This window comes from Geotrypetes seraphini, chromosome 9 (genome assembly GCF_902459505.1).
Source record: "Geotrypetes seraphini chromosome 9, aGeoSer1.1, whole genome shotgun sequence".
NCBI lineage: Eukaryota > Metazoa > Chordata > Amphibia > Gymnophiona > Dermophiidae > Geotrypetes > Geotrypetes seraphini.
The window spans coordinates 119,012,365-119,033,575 of record NC_047092.1 but is presented as its reverse complement, the minus strand read 5'-3'; the positions used below and the strand labels follow the sequence as shown (position 1 = coordinate 119,033,575).

General features: G+C 42.6%; 1 protein-coding gene across 1 annotated transcript in view; it reads left to right on the top strand.

Annotated features, from left to right (window-relative positions):
- The first annotated feature begins 13,447 nt into the window (after positions 1-13,447).
- The window catches only part of AGXT (alanine--glyoxylate and serine--pyruvate aminotransferase), a 90,508-nt gene continuing 82,744 nt past the window's right edge, over positions 13,448-21,211 (top strand). Inside the window, exon 1 of the mRNA XM_033959613.1 lies at positions 13,448-14,237. Within this exon, the coding sequence (XP_033815504.1) occupies positions 13,980-14,237 (258 nt within the window). The 5' untranslated portion in view covers positions 13,448-13,979. The remainder of the gene's footprint in view (positions 14,238-21,211) is intronic.

Below are 21,211 nucleotides of genomic sequence, written 5' to 3'. Positions count from 1 at the left end.
TCCCACGATCCCTTTATCCCTCAGGAATCCGTCCAATCCCTGTTTGAATCCCTGTACCGTACTCTGCCTGGTCACTTCCTCCGGTAGCGCATTCCAAGTGTCCACGACCCTTTGGGTGAAAAAAAACTTCCTTGCATTTGTTTTGAACCTATCTCCCTTCAGTTTCTCTGAATGCCCCCTCGTACTTGTTGTCCCCTTCAGTCTGAAGAATCTGTCCCTATCCACCCTCTCTATGCCCCTCATGATCTTGAAGGTCTCTATCATATCTCCCCTGAGCCTCCTTTTTTCCAGAGAGAAGAGCCCCAGCCTATCCAACCTCTCGGCATATGGGCAGTGTTCCAGCCCTTTTACCAGTTTCGTTGCTCTCCTTTGGACTCTCTCAAGTACCGCCATGTCCTTCTTGAGGTGTGGCAACCAATACTGAACGCAGTATTCCAGATGTGGACGCACCATCGCTCGATACAATGGCATGATGACTTCCCGCGTCCTGGTTGTTATGCCCCTCTTTATGATGCCCAGCATCCTGTTGGCTTTTTTCGAGGCTGCTGCGCACTGTGCAGATGGCTTCAGTGATGCATCCACCAGCACACCCAAGTCTCTCTCAAGTCTGCTGTCACCCAACAATGCCCCCCCCAATTTGTAGTTGAACAACGGGTTCTTTTTCCCTATATGCATGACCTTGCATTTTTCCACGTTAAAGCGCATTTGCCATTTGTTTGCCCAGTCTTCCAGCTTGTCCAGGTCCCTTTGCAGGTCCTCACACTCCTCCCTGGACCTAACTCTACCGCACAGTTTGGTATCGTCTGCAAATTTTATAACCTCGCACTTTGCCTCCTTTTCCAGGTCATTGATAAATATGTTGAAGAGTAACGGCCCCAGCACCGATACCTGTGGCACACCGCTCGTGACTCCCCGCCATTCAGAATATTGGCCCTTCACTCCGACCCTCTGCAGTCTACCTGACAACCAGTGCTTGATCCATCTGTGCACATCCCCTCCCACCCCATGGTTCCACAGCTTCCTAAGCAGCCTTTCATGTGGCACCTTGTCGAAAGCCTTTGAAAGGCTGCACACAATAAAAATGCATGACAGATTTGCATCTCAAGGACACAGTGCATGCAGACCCATCTCATACATATTCATTGTGGATATCCTGAAAACGTGACCTGGTTCTGGCTCTTGAGGACCGGAATTGACTAACCCTGGCCTAGGGGGAGGTAGAGTTGAAAGTCGTCTGTGAAAGAGTGAATTCTGATTTGGCGTTTTTCTATGTCCAGTAATGGTTTGACATAGAGATTGAAGAGGAGTGGTGATAGTAAAGCTCCCTGAGGCCAGGGCCGCCATCAGGGCAGTACTACCAGTCCTGCATTCAGGGGCCCGGAGCTGACAGGGGGCCCGGGCTCCCCCAGGGTCCTAGGCCACAGTCTAGGAAGGGGGCGGGCCGCCCCAGGTGCACAGGAGAGAGCTGGACGGTGAACCCGCGGAGTTCAATACATCTCGAGCCGCGAGGCTCGTCTTCTATTCCTACCTGCCCTGCCGCTCACATATAGCCGATCGGAAGTGTTCCCCGATGTCAGCGCTGACGTCGGAGGGAGGGCTTAAGCAAAGCCTGCCCTCCGACGTCAGCGCTGACGTCGGAGAATACTTCCGGTCGGCTATTTGTGCGCGATAGGGCAGGCAGGAAACAGAAGACAAGCCTCGTGGCTCGAGCTCCGTTTTGCTGAGAAAATTGCAAAGATGGGCTGGGAGGAAAACGCGGAACACAAAAGGGGCGAGGGAGTGCGTTTTGGACACAAGGCATGAACTTGGTAGAGAGAAAGGGAGGGAAAGAGATGCTGAGGTGGGGGAGGGAATGTGTTTTTGGACACAGAAGGCATGGACTTGGGAGAGAGGAAGGGAGGGAAAGATATGCTGAGGTGGGGGAGGGAATGGGTTTTTGGACACAGAAGGCATGGACTTGGGAGAGAGGAAGGGAGGGAAAGATATGCTGAGGTGGGGGAGGGAATGGGTTTTTGGACACAGAAGGCATGGACTTGGGAGAGAGGAAGGGAGGGAAAGAGATGCTGAGGTAGGGGAGGGAATGGATTTTTGGACACAGAAGGCATGGACTTGGGAGAGAGGAAGGAAGGGAAAGAGATGCTGAGGTGGGGGAGGGAATGGGTTTTTGGACACAGAAGGCATGGACTTGGGAGAGAGGAAGGAAGGGAAAGAGATGCTAAGGTGGGGGAGGGAATGGGTTTTTGGACACAGAAGGCATGGATGGGAGAGAGGAAGGGAGGGAAAGAGATGCTGATGTGGGGGAGGGAATGGGTTTTTGGACACAGAAGACAAGGACTTGGGAGAGAAGAAGGGAGGGAAAGAGATGCTGAGGTGGGGGAGGGAATGTGTTTTTGGACACTGAAGGCATGGACTTGGGAGAGAGGAAGGGAGGGAAAGAGATGCTGAGGTGGGAGAGGGAATGGGTTTTTGGCACAGAAGGCATTGACTTGGGAGAGAGGAAGGGAGGGAAAGAGATGATAGTGTACACGGGGAATAGAAGAAAGGAGAATTTTTGGTCATAGGGAGGGAGTGAGGTACAGATAGTGGCATACCAAGGTGGGGGAGGGTGGGGGGGGGCGGTCCACTCTGTCCCGCCCCGGGTTTATGTCCCAAGGGGGTGCACAGCTGGCCACCCTCCAGTGTTCTCCCTAGGCCGGCAAACTGCGGCTCTTTAGCCACTTGAGTGCCACCGCCGCCATCGGGAACAGGCCGGCGCCGAGTTCTCCCTGCTTTTCCCTGTGGGGCCAACCAACTCTCGCCACTCGCGTCAATTCTGACGTCGGAGAGGATGTTCTGGGCCAGCCAATCGCTGCCTGGATGGCCTAGAACGTCCTCTCCGACGTTAGAATTGGCGTCGGGTGGCGAGAGTTGGTCGGCCCCGTGGGGAAGAGAAGCAGGGCAAACTCGGCGCCGGCCTGTTCCCGATGGCCACAGTGGCAGCCTATTCCCCAGTTGCGGTGGCAGCATTTTCCCGATGGTGGTGGCATAGGGGAGGGCAGGGAGAAAGAAAGAAAGGGGGGGGACAGGAAGCCAGAAAGAAAGAAAAGGGGCATGGTGAAACAAACAAAAATGGGGCACGGAGAGAGAGAGAAAGACAGACATACAGAACGAAAGAGGGTGTGGAGAGAGAAAGAAAGAAGGGGGCAGGGTGAGAGAGAGTAAAAAACAGACATACAGAAAGAAAGGGGGTATGGAGAGAGAGAAAAGAAAGAAGGGGCAGGGTGAAACAAATAAAAAGTTTGGGGAGGGAATGAGGTCTGGAGGAGAGGAAGTGGTACCAGAGACTGATGAAATTACCAAAGGTAGGAAAAATGATTTTATTTTCAATTTAGTGATCAAAATGTGTCTGCTTTGAGAATTTATATATGCTGTCTATATTTTGCACTATGGCCCCCTTTCACTAAACCGCAATAGCGTTTTTTAGCGCAGGGAGCCTATGAGCGTTGAGAGCAGCGTGGGGCATTCAGCGCAGCTCCCTGCACTAAAAACTGCTATAGCGGTTTAGTAAAAAGGGAGGGGGTATATTTGTCTATTTTTGTATAGTTGTTACTGAGGTGACATTGCATAAAGTCATCTGCCTTGACCTCTTTGAAAACCCGCGGAATATAAATGATAATTAACATTTTCTCTGCGTACAGCGTGCTTTGTGTTTTAAAAATTTTATTGTTGGTAGATCATTTTGACTTGGCCACAAAGGTAAGGGGGAGGGAGGGGAGTTGCTGAAAGACATCTAGTAATCCTTGCAAGCTTGACTGTGCAGGGAATTATTTTTGTAAAATCATGTTTTGTTATGTGACTGGCATTATTTAGACTTTAATTTCTATGAATAAATAGAATGAAAATGATATAAATTACTTGCTTGTTTTTATGTGCGAGCGCTGAAGGAAAGTGGAGAGAGAGTGGGCTGAGGACGCTGAAGGGAAATGGGGAAGAGAGAGTGGGGAGAAGACGCTGATTTATAAATTGACAATTGTACAGAATATTGTTTCTTTTTTATATTCATCCATAGCTGCATGTTAATGATGTGCTCATATGCACTTATTTATCATCATAACATATACATCATCATTAACATGCAGCTGTGGATGTGTAAGGACAGGCTGAGGAGGATGGATGGGAAGGAAGGAAGGTGCACATATCAACATTTTTAACATGCATGATGCAGCTATAGGCAAGCTGAGGAGGATGGGATCATACAGATGTGTATGTTCAGATATGCGCTCAGATGTGTAGTTTTTTCTGATATATTTATTAAGCTTACAGTATTTATAAAAACACATTTAATACTTGTTACAAAAAATATTGTGCAATTGTGATCTACTTCTGGCCTACAAAGGTCAAAAGAAATCCTTAACTGAGATTTTACATTCAAAAGTGAATTATAGCTATTATAGCTATAATTATAGCTATATATAGCTATTATAGCTATTATAGCTATAGCACTATTATTTATTAGTTATTTATTTATTATGCAGATGTTTGTTAGTTTGTTATTAGTTCAGTATTAGACATATGTTAGTTTAGAATAGATAGGTATAGATTAGTTTAGTTTAGGTTAGGTTAGAGCCCTGCTGAAAGAGTCTACCTTGATGTGGTTGCAGGCTTACAAATATTTTGGTCAAAGAGTGCGGCGACAGAGAAAAGTATGTGTGTATTCGGCCCATGGAAGAAGGGGAGGAGGGGGCGGGGGGGGGGGGGAAGGGGTGCGTGGGGGGCCCAATAGGTTTGCTCAGTAAGGGGCCCAGAAATTTCTGATGGCGGCCCTGCCTGAGGCACTCCATAGTGGTGTGGTTTGGGTTCAGATATGGATTTTCCTAGTAGAACTCTCTGTCATCTGTCATTCAGGAATGAAGAGAACCATCGAAGTGCGTTATCACAGATTCCAATGGTCTTTAGCTTGGACAGGAGGAGAAAATAGTTGATGGTGTCGAAAGTGGCACTGAGGTCTAATAGTACCAGCAATGCATCATTTCCATTATCTAGGATTTTCCAGCAGTCATCTAAGATGTCCAAAAGCACTGTTTCTGTGCTGTGGTGTTTCCTGAAGCCTGATTGGAATATGGAGAGGGTGACATTTGTCTCCATGAAGTCTTGCAGTTGCATGATTACTGTCTTTTCCAATATTTTTGAGATGAATGGGAGGTTTGAGACAGGTCTGAAGTTGCTTGGGTTGTCTGGGTCCATAGTTGGTTTTTTCAGGAGTGGTTTTACTATAGCAGATTTCCAGCTATATGGAACTACACCTGTTGTAAGGGACTCGTTTATTAGGGATAGGATGGATTCTAGGATCTAGCCCCCCAAAGGCCACTGTGATGTCGCACAGAAGATTGTTTACCATGACTCAAACAGTTCCTAATTTCTGATGTAAGTGTTATGAGCAGTGATTCAGTACTAAGATATAATCTAAAACCTTGATATGTAAACAATCAAACATCTCTAGATAGTTTGACAATTGCAAGTAATTTGACCAACCATGGGATTCCTGCAACCGGTTTATAATTCTCAACTATGGTCACATCTACTTTTAAGGATTTTAATATTGATGTAAGAAAAGCTCCAGGATAATACCCTAAAGTTAAGACATTATTAATAAATTTTGTTATCCTGTCAAAATATTATATTTCTTTCAATAAAAAAGCAAGGCAAGTGTCGAGCATACAAAAATAATTTTTTGATAGTCTAGTCAAAGTTTTCACTGCCCAGTTAGAGGAGATTAAGATAAAATCATTCCAGAACCTATCACCAGCTATTGCTTCTGAAGAATGTAAGTCTCTGTCAGTTATTGTATTATTGAAATCACTCAAAATAAAGGAGCTTCTAATCATATTCACTTTTGTTTGAAAGTAAATTACTATGGGCTCCTTTTACTAAAGTGCGTTAAGGTTTTAATGTGCGGAATAGCGCGCGCTGAATTGCCGCATGCGCTAGACCTTAATGCCAGCACTGAGCTGGCGTTAGTTCTAAATCCTGCATGCGCTAAAAATGCTAGTGCACCTTAGTAAAAAGAGCCCTAAGTCTTTTGCTGTAATTTGGAGAGCTTCTGGAATGGATGATACTGAAGCTAATTTTATCATAGTGGAAAATATTTTTGGAGGAATTTTCAAAGCACTTTACAGTCAAAAGCATAAAAAAAGCAACATTAGTGCATAAACAATTAGAAAATAGCCACAAAACATTCCCTCTTATTCATCGGTATCATAACTTTGTGTAACAAAAGAGAGATTTTGATTAAAAAAGACAAATTATCTGTATTTTATTCCCTTAGATTCAAATAATTCAAAAAACTGGGACCAACATATCTTACACACCATTCCAAGTAGATGCAAGCAGGATAACTGAAGGGATTAGAAGACAACAATCCCTGATGTAATGATTTCAAAGGTTTAGATCAGGGGTGCCCAAAAGGTCAATCACGATCGACCAGTAGATCGCGAAGGCAATGTGAGTCGATCGCGGAGCCCATCCTGGGCTCTATGATAGACTCGCGTTGCCTTCCATTCTACCTGCTTCCCGACCCTGTAAAGAGGACGCTGAATCGCCAATCGCTGGCCCAGAACTTCCTCTCCAACGTTAGAATTGACGTCGGGTGGGGAAGGTTGGTTGGCCCAGCGCTTCAGTGTCCTTTTACGGCGTCAGCCTGTTCCCCGATGGCGGTGGTGGCTTAGGGGAGGGCAGGGAGACAGAAAGACAGATAGGGAGACAGACAGAAAGAAAGGGGGCATGGAGAGATAAAGAAAGATGGAGAGAAAGAAAGAAAGGGGATGAGGGCAGGGAGAGAGGAAGAAAAAGTTGGGAGAAGTAATGATGTCTGGAGGAGAGGAAGCATACAGGAGGCTGAAAGAAGGGAAGAAATATTGGATGCACAGTCAGAAGAAGAAAGAGCAACCAGAGACTCATGAAATCACCAGACAACAAAGGTAGGAAGAAATATTTCATTTTCAATTTAGTGATCAAAATTTGTCCATTTTGAGAATTTGTATCTGCTGTCTAGATTTTGCACTATGGCCCCCTTTTACTAAACCACAATAGTAGCTCTTAGCGCAGGGAGCCTATGAGCAGCGAGAGCAGCGCAAGGCATTCAGTGCATCTCCCTGCGCTAAAAAATGCTATCGCGGTTTAGTAAAAAGGGAGGGGGTATATTTTTCTATTTTTTGTATAGTTGTTACTGAGGTGACATTGCATAAAGTCAGCTGCCTTGACCTCTTTGAAAACCTGCGGAATATAAATGATAATTAACATTTTCTCTGCTTACAGTGTGCTTTGTGTTTTTTTAAATTTTATTGTTGATAGATCATTTTGACTTAGTCATTTTAAAAGTAGCCCGCAAGCCCAAAAAGTGTGGGCAGCCCTGGTCTAGATAGAAAATTGGCCAAGCAAGGAGAACTTTACATAAAGCTGTCTGTACTAGGCACAACACTGGACTGCCTGGATCTCTTGGGATTCCTTGAACATTAAAATACATTTGAATATGCCACAAGTGATTCCAGATTTTATAGAATTGCAAGTTGTGATTGCTTATAGTAGAAACACAAACTTACATGACATGCTTTGTTATTAAGATATGAGATTGGCATCTAGTCCACAGGATGCAGCATACTCTGACCCTGTAAATGTATCTGTTCTTCAGTCTGCATAGTGATGTAATGTATCTAGATTTCCAGAAAACTTTTGATAAAGTTCCTCATGAAAGGCTCCTGAGAAAATTAAATAGTAATGGGATATGAGGCAATGTTCAATTGTGGATTAAGAATTGGTTATCGAACAGAAAACAGAGAGTAGGGTTAAATGGCCAATTTTCTCAATGGAGGAAGGTAAACAGTGGTGTGCCACAGGTATCTGTATTGGGACTGGTGCTATTTAAATTATTTATAAATGATCTGGAAACTGGAACTACGAGTAAGGTGATTAACTTTGCAGATGACAAACTGTTCACAGTTGTTAAAATGCATGCGAACTGTGAAAAACTGTAGAAAGACCTAAGGAAATTGGAAGACTGGGTGTTCAAAGGGCAGATGAAATTTAATATGGACAAATGCATAGTGATGCACATTGGGAAGAATAATCCAAATCATAGTTACCAGATGCTAGGGTCCAACTTGGGGGTCAGCGCTCAAGAAAAAGATCTGGATATCATTGTGGACAATACACTGAAACCTTCTGCCAAATGTGTGGCAGCAGCCACGAAAGCAAACAAGATGCTTATGCACACTCAAAGTGGGCAGACTTGCACGGTCTGTGTCTGCATAGGGCCGTTTGGTGGAGGAAGGGCTGGGGAGGACTTCAATGGCTGGAGAGTGTAGACGGGCTGGAGTAGGTTTTAACGGAGATTTCGGCAGTTGGAACCCAAGCACAGTACCGGGTAGAGCTTTGGATTCTTGCCAAGAAATAGCTAAGAAGAAAAAAAATTTTTAAAAAATTTAAATTGAATCAGGTTGGGCAGACTGGATGGACCATTCGGGTCTTTATCTGCTGCCATCTACAATGTTACTATGTTACTATGCCTATCTCGAGCTCTGGATGTACAGAGGTTGGGACACCTCACTAGATATCCATAAAGGCGGTTTTGATTAACAGCACTTGAATGTCCTGGCGATTAGGATGTCATAGTGCTGATTTAGGATGCCTTTTTGGATGTTTATATGTTTTGATTATCAGCTCCATAACCTTTAAGCTTTTTAAATACTAGGAATTTTCAGCTGAAAATGTATTTTGATTTTTCAGTCTGTCCTCCCAAAGGAGCTCAGAACAGGTTAAAAATCAGGTACACAAGCATTTTCACTCTGACCTGGTGGGTTCACAGTCTGTCTAATATACCTGAGACAGTGGAAGATTAAGTGACTTGCCCAGGGTCAAAAGGAAGCTTTAACCACTATGCCACACTCTCCTCCATATATACATCTACTTAGGGGCCTAAATTTAGGTTAGCCTTTTGACCCTGATTCTGTTAACGATGCCTACCAAGATAGGCGCCAAACATTAAAAACAATTTTAAAAGAATTTAAATAAATAATTAGTTGATAGGTGACTAACTCGGTACGAGACTATAGCTTTGATATAGGCATCTATACCAAGGTGCCTACTGGCGCCTATCTGAAAAGCAGGCATGGTTAGGGATGGAGTTTGTGCATGGATTAAGTTAGATGCCAGTAGATGCCTACCGTAGGCGCCAGTATTTTAGGCCAAGAAAACCTTGGCCTAATATATCAACATCTAAGTTGTAGACACCTACTGGTGCCTAACTTGACAACGCCTAACTTTGAATGACATGCGTTAAGTGCTATTTTCCTAGATGCCTACTGAGTTAGGTGCTGTTTATAGAATCAGGCCCTGTTTAAATATTAGGACCTTGGGTTGCAAACCCTTCAAGGAAATAGCTACTGTACTTGAATGTAACTTGCTTTGATCTACTACTGGCACAATGTGAGCTAAAAACCCAATTTCATAGGGCTAATTTCTATAAAGGAAATGAGGCAAAAAAAAAAGAATAAGGAAAGAGCATATGAAAAAAAGAAAGCAGAGGGAACAAGATCATGTGAATGGAAAATAAGAAGTGATATGGAATGGAAGTGCATAGGGCAGAAAAAGAAGAAAGCTAAGAAAAAACTCAGAAGGATACAGAACAAAACCAGAAGCGTGACAAAGATGCCAGTGGCACCAATATAAACTATGTCAATAGCCTCTTTGTCATATTTGCTGTTATAGATTAAGATAGCTATCCCTCTGAAAGTTTTCAGGCCAAGAACAGAGTGTGGACAGTGGCGTAGTAAGGGGTGTATGAGGGGGCAGTCCGCCCCGGGCACCATGTTGGTGGGGGCGCTGACACCCCTCCTCCTCTCTGCTCCCCCCCACCTCTTCCTATTCCTCCCCTCCACGCACACACCCCCTTCCCTTCCCCATACCTCTAGCTGAAGTTGTTCACAGTGGTCAACAACATGCTCTTCGCGACCTCGTCAGCTCTCCCGCTGATGTCACTTCCGGATACCATGCATAGTAAGTGTCATCAGATGGAGAGCCGATGGGGTCATGAGGAGCACATTGTTGACTGCTGCAAGAAACAACTTCAACTAGAGGTATGGGGGAAGGGAAGGGGGCATGTAGGATTGGGGAAGGAGAGGGGGTGGTGGAGATGAGGGCAGGGAAGGGATGCTACAGCCCTTTGCGCCTCTCACCCCTGCTACGCCACTGAGTGTGGACATGTTAATTGCTGGTTTTATATCCTACCTTAGAAAGAGGGAGGTAGGACATATGAAAATGGAGAAAAGGCGATGGAGCTTGAGAGGCCATTATTGAGATGGCTTGGGGAAATCCACTGCTTATTCCTAGAATAAGCAGCATAACATCTGTTTTACTACTTGGGATCCAGCTACGTACTTGGTATCTGTGCTGGCCACTGTTGGAAACAGGATGCTGGGCTTGATGGACCTTTTAGTCTATCCCAGTATAGCAATTGAAATGTTCTTTTTTTTAAATAAATCTTTATTCATTTTCAATTCAAGAACAGTGCAATGAAATTAACTTCATAAACAGCACTTACAATCAAGCAAAGAATATTACAAAATATTTCCTCCCCACCACCCTCCCATTCTAATCCAAGAACAGAAACAAAGTGCATTAAATTATATATACTTATAAAATCTGAAAACAGCACTTACATTTGATCAATGAATACTACAAAATATATTACCCCCCTCCCCCCTCCCCTTCTCCCTGGATGTGCAAATCAAATAGAAAATAAAGGCATAATTAAACTAATCAGAATTAACAAAATTCGTCAATGGACCCCATATCAATTTAAATAGCTTATTTTGACAAAATATTTCTGAGTTCATTTTTTCATATTTATAACATAAACATAAAGATTCCCACTAAAAGGAAAAATTAAGTCTGTCCCAATTTTTCCAGTTTTTAGTAATCATCTGCATGGCTATCCCAGTCATTCTTATGTTCTTATACTGTCTTTCTGTAGTTACAATCAAAGGCCCATGTTCTCTAAATGGTGCCTTAACTTAGGTGCCGGAAGGTGCCCTACCAGCGTCTAAGTTGAGTGCAAAGCGACATTTAAAAGCACTTTTAAACCAAATTTTGAGGTGCCTAAAAAATGGCACCAGAATCACGCCTATGGAGGCATTTTACAATGCCTAACGCCACTGTAGGCGTGGTTAACGCTGGAAGTGGCATGAGGTGCCTTAAAGCGCCTCCATAGGCATGATTCATGTCTAAAGTAGGCATTGGAAATGTAGATCTACCTTTTTTGGCTCCTATCTTTCCCAAAGGCACAATTCTATAATGGTACCATCATGTGAATAATATGCAATCAGTAGCTTCTTTTAAGGCAACTGTCAACAACGGCGCTGTTTGTAGAATCTGGGCCAAAGTGGTTTACATACACTGATCAACAAAAAAAGGGTTTTTTGGCTACTGAGAACTTAAGAAGTGTTACATATGAACATAAGCCGTGCCTCTGCTAGGTCAGACCAGAGGTTCATCATGCCCAGCAGTCCGCTTATGTGGTGACCCATCAGGTCCAGGATCTGTATAGTAGCCCTCTATCTATACCCTTCTATGCCCTTTTCCTTCAGAAAATTGTCCAATTCCTTCTTCATTAATTTAATGATGCTGATTTCAGATCTGTAACTGAAATACAGCTAGCATGTCAGGTTTCTGAGATACACGTTACAGATTTTTTAGACAGGTGAGGTTATTTTTCATCCATTTCATGTTCATACAATTCCTCCACAGCAGCAGAGGCACATTCTTCATCTGAACTTTCGGCACATTGTGCTGCAGATGTGGAAGGAGGAATTGGAACTGGATTCTCCGAGTCATGAGGAGTGGGTTTAATTGCTGACGGGCAATCAGGATGCACAATTTTTGATTTATTCCTCTTTGTGAATCCAGCAATTTTTCTCATGCAACATAACATAAGAACATAAGACTTGCCGCTGATGGGTCAGACCAGCGGTCCATTGTGCCCGCAGTCCACTCACAAGGCAGCCCTTAGGTCAAAGATTTGTTGGTTCACGCCACACCATAGGTACAGCAAAAGGCATCTTCTTCCATTTCCCATTCAGCCACTGTGTTAATCCGGAATAGCAGACAGTGCAGTACACATGAGGTGCCCATGCTTTATCTTGGTCACTAACTGTACAGCCAAAATAATGCTTTTATGCACTTTGAAGTCTGCTGGACAGATGCTTTCGCTGATCTTGTCAGTAAATTGTCTGCAGACATAACAGAAATTATTAGGATGGTTAACACAACCTCGTCTGTTCATAATAATTATAAAATCTTAGCCAAAAACAAACAAAATATAAAAATTCACAGGTAGAAAAAGCAGCACAATCGCCTTTTAGTATAAACTTTCAAATTACTGGCATATGTGATCGATGAGCTGGCCAAAAATGCAATATTCTTATAGAAACAATAAAATATCGACACTTCACGGTAGCGTTATTGACAAAAATGATATAAACACAAACTGATGCATAACTTAAAAACAGGATCTGATAGATGAAAACTGTTTTCAGATTTAGAGTCAGCATGTGGCCCTTGTTAAGGTACAGGTGCCAGAACTCCAATAGCAAAATGCTTGTTGACCAGTTTTATTTACAGGCACATATTTTGTACCTGGGGCAATGATTTGCCTATAGTCACAAGGAGTTGTAGTGGGAATTTAAGCCAGCACCCCAGGCCACTGTACTAACCACTAGGCTACTCCTCCAATCAAAAAACTGGAGGCACATAAAGGAGATAAAAGGAAATAGGTGAATAAAGAGGCAGCAAGAAACATCTCATCATTTTCCTAGGATAGAAGTTTTCCCAGAGTGAACAATCTATCCAGAAAATCTGCTGAATAAAGTTACAAGACAGACTGGTGCCTGGAGACACATATGACTTCCAGTTCCCCCTTTGAATCTCTGTTCAAACAGAGAAATCTGTTTTTCTGGGCATAACAGCCCAAAGGTGGGTGATTTTAGGGGTCACTAGTCACTTGTGTCAGTAATCAACAGTTGCACGTTCTGGAAAATATTTACTCATTAGACTGTGTGCAATCTGACATTCATGATGTATAAAACACCTTCACCAGAGCCGGAGACCACAGAGAACAGATATCAGGTAGCTGTACCCTTTCCAAGAGCCTGTATTCTCTTCTACTTTAATGGAGGGAAGGTCTTTGTAGATAAAAGAGAAGTATTTTAAAATTACAGTGTTTAAAAGCAATTATTTTTGATTGCAAAGAAAAGCGGGCGTAGACTGGGAAAAGATTTCAGTTTGTTAATATTCAGTAATACAGTATAATTGTATTTTCCAGCACTTTGGTTAAGTTTTACAACAGATAAACACAAGAACTTACTCCTAAGTGAGAAGCAAATTGTGTGTGTGGGGGGGGGGGGGGGGGGAAGTGAAAGCTTCAGGAGTTATATCAACCGGATTTTGAAATTCTGTTTTCATAGCGGACAGGTGCTTGGTTCTCAGCACAGAGGGTTGGGACTGGGAGTTTTCAATAGTTGGATATTTTGTTTTCCTTTTTGAAAGCAGACTTAAAAGGGGGAAAGAATCAAAGAGAACAGAGGAGCAAGTTTTTGTCATCAGAGGTTTTAAGATTTTTTTTTTTTTTAAACCCAACCTATAAAACATCAGGTTGCGATTGTGATAAGAAACTGGGTGAAAGGGAACTTGGAGACCTAAACTGGTAGCTAGATCCCACTGAAGGTTAAAGATCACAAGACACTGGTTTAACGGCCGCAGAGTTATTGGAAAAGGTGTACAAAAGCCACCCCAAACAGCAAAGAGAGAGAGCAAAACCAAACAAATATATATTGTTGCTCTGGTGGAAAAGGACAGAGAAAGCTGCAGAGTTTGAGTGAAGCAAAGGTGTCAGGCGCTGGAGAGCAGGATTAAGGGTCGCTGTGTCATCAGCTCTTCATATTTTTTTAAGGATGCAAGGGGCAGCCAAAGGCACTTTCTCCTTGTTGCTCCAGGCTGCAGCTCGTGGTCGAATATATCTCTCAGTGCTACCCTGTGCCCGCAGTATGTCTTCATCAGAAATGCTAATCCCTGCCCCTGCTGTGCTAATGCAGCCCTTGTCTGTCCCGGAAAGACTGATGCTAGGACCTGGGCCCTCCAACACTCCTCCAAGGATCCAGGCAGCAGGCGCTCTTCAACTGATTGGGCACATGCACCCAGAGATGTTCCAGGTAAAGGCTTTTAATTTTGTCCATTGCCCCCTTTTACCATAACATCAGTTTAAGAATCTTAGCTCTAGTATTTAGTGTTTTCTTCTTCTTTTAATCACCCCAAGCTAGATTTTTGTCTTTTTTTATATCCCACTCCACCCCATTTCAGAGCACATTCAGTCTGTTAGGTTTTCAGAATACCTACAAAGAATATGCATTAAATAATTGTTGAACCATTGTTCTACATAGTTCAGTCCAGAGTGATTGCCTTACAGGGATTCAGGAAAAGTTCTAGAAGGGTCCAATGAGGGAGCACAACAAGCAATGAAATTTATTTTACAGGGAGAAGGGATCCGAGGAAAACAAGACTGTTCTTTTTGCCTACGCACACCAAAAGGGCTCTGAACTACTCCCCATTTGGAGACATACCAACATTTCTAAATGTATTAGTTTAGATAGGAATTGCTCTACAGTACACTTTGGTGGATGATTTAGATATGTTCCAGTTTTTTCACTTTTAAAGTTGTGGACAGAAAAAAATGAAAATATTTCATCTGGCTTTGTGACAGGATAAATAGAATATTTTAAATATTATTTTTTTGCTGACAGAAAATGTGCAGTGTAGGTGGGATAAAAGGCAAAAAAGAGATGAAATACTGCCCTATATACTTATGATAAATCTTTAGAAAATCGTATGATTTGACTTGTAAGTGGGAGGACACTGATGTGATGAAAGCTGAACTTTATTTATTTAATTTTCTACACTGTTGTCCCAGTGGTCTCAAACTCGTGGCCCAGGGGCTACATACGGCCCGCCAGGTACTAGTTTGAGGCTCTCGGTATGTTTATCATAATCACAAAAGTAAAATAAAAGTTTCTTGATCATATGTCTCATTAGCTATAAATGAGACTATTATTATTAAGACTTAGCCGACAAGAAAGATTTATAAACTATAGTGTTTTACCTCTTGCAAAATTGTCATTTCTTTAATAAGACATTAACTATTTTTTATGAGGCCCTCCAGGTACCTACAAATCCAAAATGTGGCCCTACAAAGGGTTTGAGTTTGAGACCACTGGTTTACATGAATTTATTCAGGTACTCAAGCATTTTTCCCTCTCTGCCCTGGTAGGCTCATTAGCTAATGTACATTGGACAATGGAGGGATTTGCCCAGGGTCTCAAGGAGCAGCATGGGTTTGAACCCACAACCTCAGGGTGCTGAGACTTTAGCTTTAACCTCTGCACCATACTCTCCCCTTTATTACATATCCTTCTGCCGCTTGCCTATTTACATTTGCTGGTGAAATAACACTTGGTCTGGTGCATGGAATGCTTATTTGTTTTTTGAAAGCTATCTCACAACTTTTATTGCATTAGAGTAGCCCCTTTTATAGATAGATTTGTCCTTGTTGTTCACCACCATAATCTACACCACAGTTCTCAGATGGTTACAGGTTTGTAGTTGGGAAATATGTAAGCAAAGTACCAGTGAAACCTCTTGAGAACCAGAAGTAATTATTTCTTGTCAAGCACTTAGATTTCTATACTTTATCCCTGGATTCCACATTTGCAATATACCTGATTTATGACCTATGTTCCTCTAAGCTGTGCATGCATGCACATGTACACAGGTCAGAAAGGAAGCGCATACGTCTAGAAATTAAGTGCACACATTTTATGCTGGCTTTCTTTATTGTGAATATATGCTATTCCACATACATTGAGTTGAGGCTAAAAACCTGTGCACAAAATGTTTTTCATGCATGCACAGGCCAGCATAAATGAGAAACTTGTCTATGACCCTCTCTTTGCTGTATGCTTGGACCCATTCCTTCTCTCTCTTACCATTTCTGATGTGTTACTGGATTCCTTCCTCCATCTCAGTCTCTGCTGCCCTGTCTCTCCTCCTTCACCCTTCTGATCAATATGTGCTAATAGGGTTGTTCAGAAAAAAATAAGGCTGGCTTTTTTCAAACTGCGCTAGAGATTTTTAGCGCGGGATGGTGTGGTAAATGATCCAACACTCATGAGCATTGGACCACTTACCTTGCCAGCCCGCACTAAAAGCCTCTAGCGCAACTTGATAAAAGAGTGGGTAAAGCTGGAAAAACTGTGCAAATTGAAGTTTTTCCCATGAATTTGATTATACTTGATCAGAAAATAATGTAAAAAAATTTTAAAGGCTATCCTGTGGTCTCTCAAAGTCACTGATTATATAAATTTCCATTTTTCTTAAAATTTGATATTATTTTTGCTTAATGGAGTGAATTTTTTGGTATTATAGCTATAACTTTTATGTTTTCACACTCAGCAAATGATACATTGATAAAAATACATTTTATGTCAAGTCTGTTTTATTGAAAAAGAACAATAGATCTGTACAGAAATAACAAGAGTCTCTCAATATGCTTATTATAACAAATGGAGTCAGATTCCTTAGAGCCCCACTAATACAGTGTTACAACCACAAAATAATAGGAAAACATTCTCTTGTCATCAAATAATGATAAAAATACATTTTATGCAAAAATTCTAGCAGTATTTTATTAAATGAACCTTCTATATCTGTACTTCATAGTGGAAATCAACAGAACTGTAACATACCCCCTCCACCATTTTTACTAAGCCACAGTAGAGGTTTCTACTGTGGCCCAGAGTGCTAAATGCTCCAACGCTACTCCAACACTTACAAAATTCCTATGAGTGTTGGAGTAGCATCAGAACATTTAGCAGTTCGGACCATGGTAGAAACCACTACCGCAGATAAATAAACAGGACCATATTTTTCTAATAGCTAAACACATACACTTTGATTTAGTCATCTACCAATGGCACTCCAATCACTCAAGCATTCAGGCACGGATTCTGGAAACAGCGCCATTATCGGTGGCTGCCTAAAAAATGGCTGCCAATCACATGTCAATCATGCAATGGCACCATTTGCAGAATTGCTGCTATGTGAAAGGTAGGTGCCAAAAATGTAGGCCAGGGTCTTAAAGCCTACATTTCTGGCACCTACCTTTCACGAGAATTGAGCCTAAGGGGGTGCCTTATGACCCCCTAATGCTGCTTTTGGTGTTAATCATTCCTACAGTGATGTTAGGCAGCTCAATTTTTTAAAATTAAGTTGTAATTGGTTTTTAATCGGTGCAGTCAATTAATATAGTCTGCCCATCCACCATTATCTCTTTCTCTCTCTGAGAGATCCCACGTGTCTATCCTAGGCCCTCTTGAATTAAAAGCAATTAAGTTAGGCGGCACTAGGGTGCCTACTGCCACCTAACATCAGGCGCTGTTTTTAGAATCAGGCCCTCAATGTCTTCTTGAGATAGAATAAAGCCTGCAATGCTGTTCAGCTCATTGCAACAAGGCCTCACGCTACACTGAGTGCACTGAGTTCAGCGTGAGGCATTGTTGCAAGAATTGAATAGCATTGCAGGCTTTTTCCTGACTAACTCAAGAATACATTGGTAGATGACTACACCAAAGTGTACATGCTTAGCTATTAGCGAAGTAGGCTACATTTCTATTATTTTCACAATAATGTGTAAATATTGAAGATTCATTTAATATAATAATGCTAGATTTTTTGCATCTTCTTCTTAGCTGCCATTGACTCGTACTCAAGTCCTAGCGACTGATGAATTACAAATCTAAAAAGAAATCGGTTTTGTGCTATTCCAGTAAGGTCTTCCAGCATCATCCCCATGGTTGTTTTCAATGTGTCCAGTCATCTGATTGCAGGCCACCCTCTTCGCCTGGTTCCTTCGATCTTTCCAAACACGAAGTCCTTCAAGGATCTTTCTCTTCTTTTTATCATTATTTGATGACAGGCATCATAGCGTTTGCTGTGCAGCAACCGTTTCCACGGCATTGTAGAAATTTTCTCCATTAAGCAAAAATAAAAACATATTTTAAGAAAAACGGAGGTTTATGTAATCAGTGGTTTTGAAGGACCCCATGATTGGCTTTAAATTTTAAAAAATATATATTTTCTGATCAAGCTCAATCAAATTCATCGGAAAATCTTCAATTTGCACAGTTTTTCCAACTTTAGGTTTTTCTGCACAACTCTAATGTGCTAAGGTCTGAATCTCCCATTGTAATGTGAAAAATACAAACAAACTCAGGTTGAGCAGTTCAGAAATACCTTGCTTTACCCTCTCCAAGCTTTATCTTTTTTTAAAATGTGTTGCACATTATTATGCAAATACGTGTAGAAGAATAAATGCAGAATATAATTATAACGTGTGTGTACAAGGGGCCGCTGAAAAGTTCTCAGCCCAACTAAGAAGAGAATGATGTGGAGCTATGAAACTTACAAGTCATTCTACACTTTTCTTGCCACTTTTCATATCATATCATTGAAACAAGAACTTTTCAGCAGCCCCTCATAATAATAATTGGGTGGGTCAATATTCAGCTGCCAATGTTTAAACAAGGGTTCTTTAATGCAAGGCCTGGGGGTCAATGGCAGCTCCTGGAGACCTCTGAGGCAGCCCCCGTTGTCTTTCTAGGGGGGGGAAGGGTCTGCTACTCTGCCTCTCTACGCAAGCTCAGGTCAGAAAGGGGAAATTGGAAGGGAGGAAAGCTGCATGGTTGAAGGACAAGACATTTCTCAATAGACAAAAAAATGTATTTGAAAATGTTCACAGCCTTGAAGTTTGAAGGTGGGTAGTGAGGGAGGCATGTCTCTGACACACACTGGTCATCAGTGTCATGTCCCCAAATGGGAAGATATTTGGTGACTCTCCTTCAGCTCATTAGAATCCAAAGTAGCCCTATCTTAAAAACTAATGAAGACTATTAGTTTAAACAATGCCTGTGGTGACTAGGACTCCTTTTACTAAGGTGCGCTAGGGCTTTAACGCGTGGAATAGCACGTGCTACATTACCGCGTGCGCTAGACCTTAACGCCAGCATTGAGTTGGCATTAGTTCTAGAAGTGTAGTGCATGGTGTAGCACGCGGTAATTTCCTGTGTGCGCTAAAAATGCTAGCGCACCTTAGTAAAAGGAGCCCTAAGTATGGATATTTAACACCATAGTAATATTATAAATGATGGCAGATAAAATACCTGAATGGTCTATTCAGTCTGCCCAAAAGTCACACTCATTATTAATGCATGATTATATTGGCTTTCTCTGACATTTCTGGGACATAGACCGTAGAAGTCCACCCAGTACTGACCTTAATTTCCAACCACTGGAGTTGCCATCAAAGCCCACTCCAGTTTATCCAAACCATATTTTCATTTGTAGGACACAGACTGTAAAATTACTGGAATTTTCATTAAAGCCCTCTGCAGCCCATTCTAAACCGAATCACCATATACAGGACATAGACCGTGCAAGTCTGCCCATTATCGGCCTTCCAGCCTCTTTTACAAAGCCGCACTAGCGGCTGCTCTGCGCTAACAGCCCCGAAGCCCATAGAGATTTAAAGGGCTTCAGGGCTGTTGCCGTGCGGCTTTGTAAAAGAGGCAGTTAGCTCTTCACAGCTGGAGTCGCCATCTAAGCACCACTTGACAGATCAAATACACATACAACCATATAAGGTTTTTTTAATACCATTAATTTTCTAATTACAGATCCTCTGTGTTTATCCCATGCTTTTTTTAAATTCTGTACCTGATTTCATGGGAGGGCATTCTAGGCATCAATCACCCTCTCTGTGAAAAAGAATTTCCTGACATTACTCTGTTGGCGCCCTCCTGGAACCAAAAGGTGACCAGATTCTTCAGCTGATGCAGAGATGTTGGCAGTGAGAGGAAGGATGCTCTGGTACAACCTTGGCCCCGGGGGGTGGGGGGGGGGGTGGAATGTCTGTAGGTGTTTTTCTCCGTGGCCCTTGATAGAAACATAGAAACATAGAAAGATGACGGCAGAAAAGGGCTATAGCCCATCAAGTCTGCCCACTCTACTGACCCACCCCATTAAGTCTGAGTACTAATGACCTAGTTCCTTAACTCGACCCTCGTAAGGATCCTACTAGGGCATCCCATTTATTCTTAAAGTCAATAACGCTGGTGGCCTTGATCACCTGCTCTGGAAGCTTGTTCCAGTGATCTACAACCCTTTCTGTGAAGAAATACTTCCTTATGTCACTATCGAATTTCCCTCCTCTGAGTTTGAATGGATGTCCCCTTGTGACCGAGGGTCCCCTGAGAAAGAAGATGTCTTCTTCCACCTCGACACGTCCCGTGATGTATTTAAATGTCTCAATCATGTCCCCCCTCTCCCTGCGCTCCTCTAGAGTGTAGAGCTGCAATTTGTTTAGTCTTTCTTCGTACGAGAGACCCTTGAGCCCCGAGATCATCCTAGTGGCCATCCGCTGAACCGACTCAACTCTAAGCACGTCCTTACGGTAATGTGGCCTCCAGAATTGCACACAGTATTCCAGATGAGGTCTCACCATGGTTCTGTACAGTGGCATTATGACTTCAGATTTGCGGCTAACGAAGCTTCTATTGATACATCCCATAAGTTGCCTTGCTTTGGATGAGGCCTTCTCTACTTGTTTGGCGGCCTTCATGTCTGCACTGATGATAATTCCCAAGTCTCTTTCTTCTGAAGTCCTAGCTAGTGTTTCTCCATTTAAGGTGTAAGGTTTGCATGGATTTCTGCTACCTTACATTTCTTAGCGTTGAAGCCCAGCTGCCATGTCGAGGACCAGTTTTCCAACGTATGCAGATCCTGCGTCATACTATCCTGCAGATTGCTTTCACTTACTATATTACATAGTTTGGCGTCATCAGCGAATAGAGTTACTTTACCCTGAAGCCCTTGGGTCAAGTCTCTTATGAATATGTTAAAAAGGAGTGGAACCAGGACCGAGCCCTGTGGCACTCCGCTGGTCACCTCCGATGTCTCAGAGAGGGTGCCGTTGACCACCACCCTCTGACGTCTTCCACTCAGCCAATCTTTGACCCATGCAATTAGTGTCTCGCCTAACCCCATTGATTTCATCTTGTTTAATAGTCTACGGTGTGGG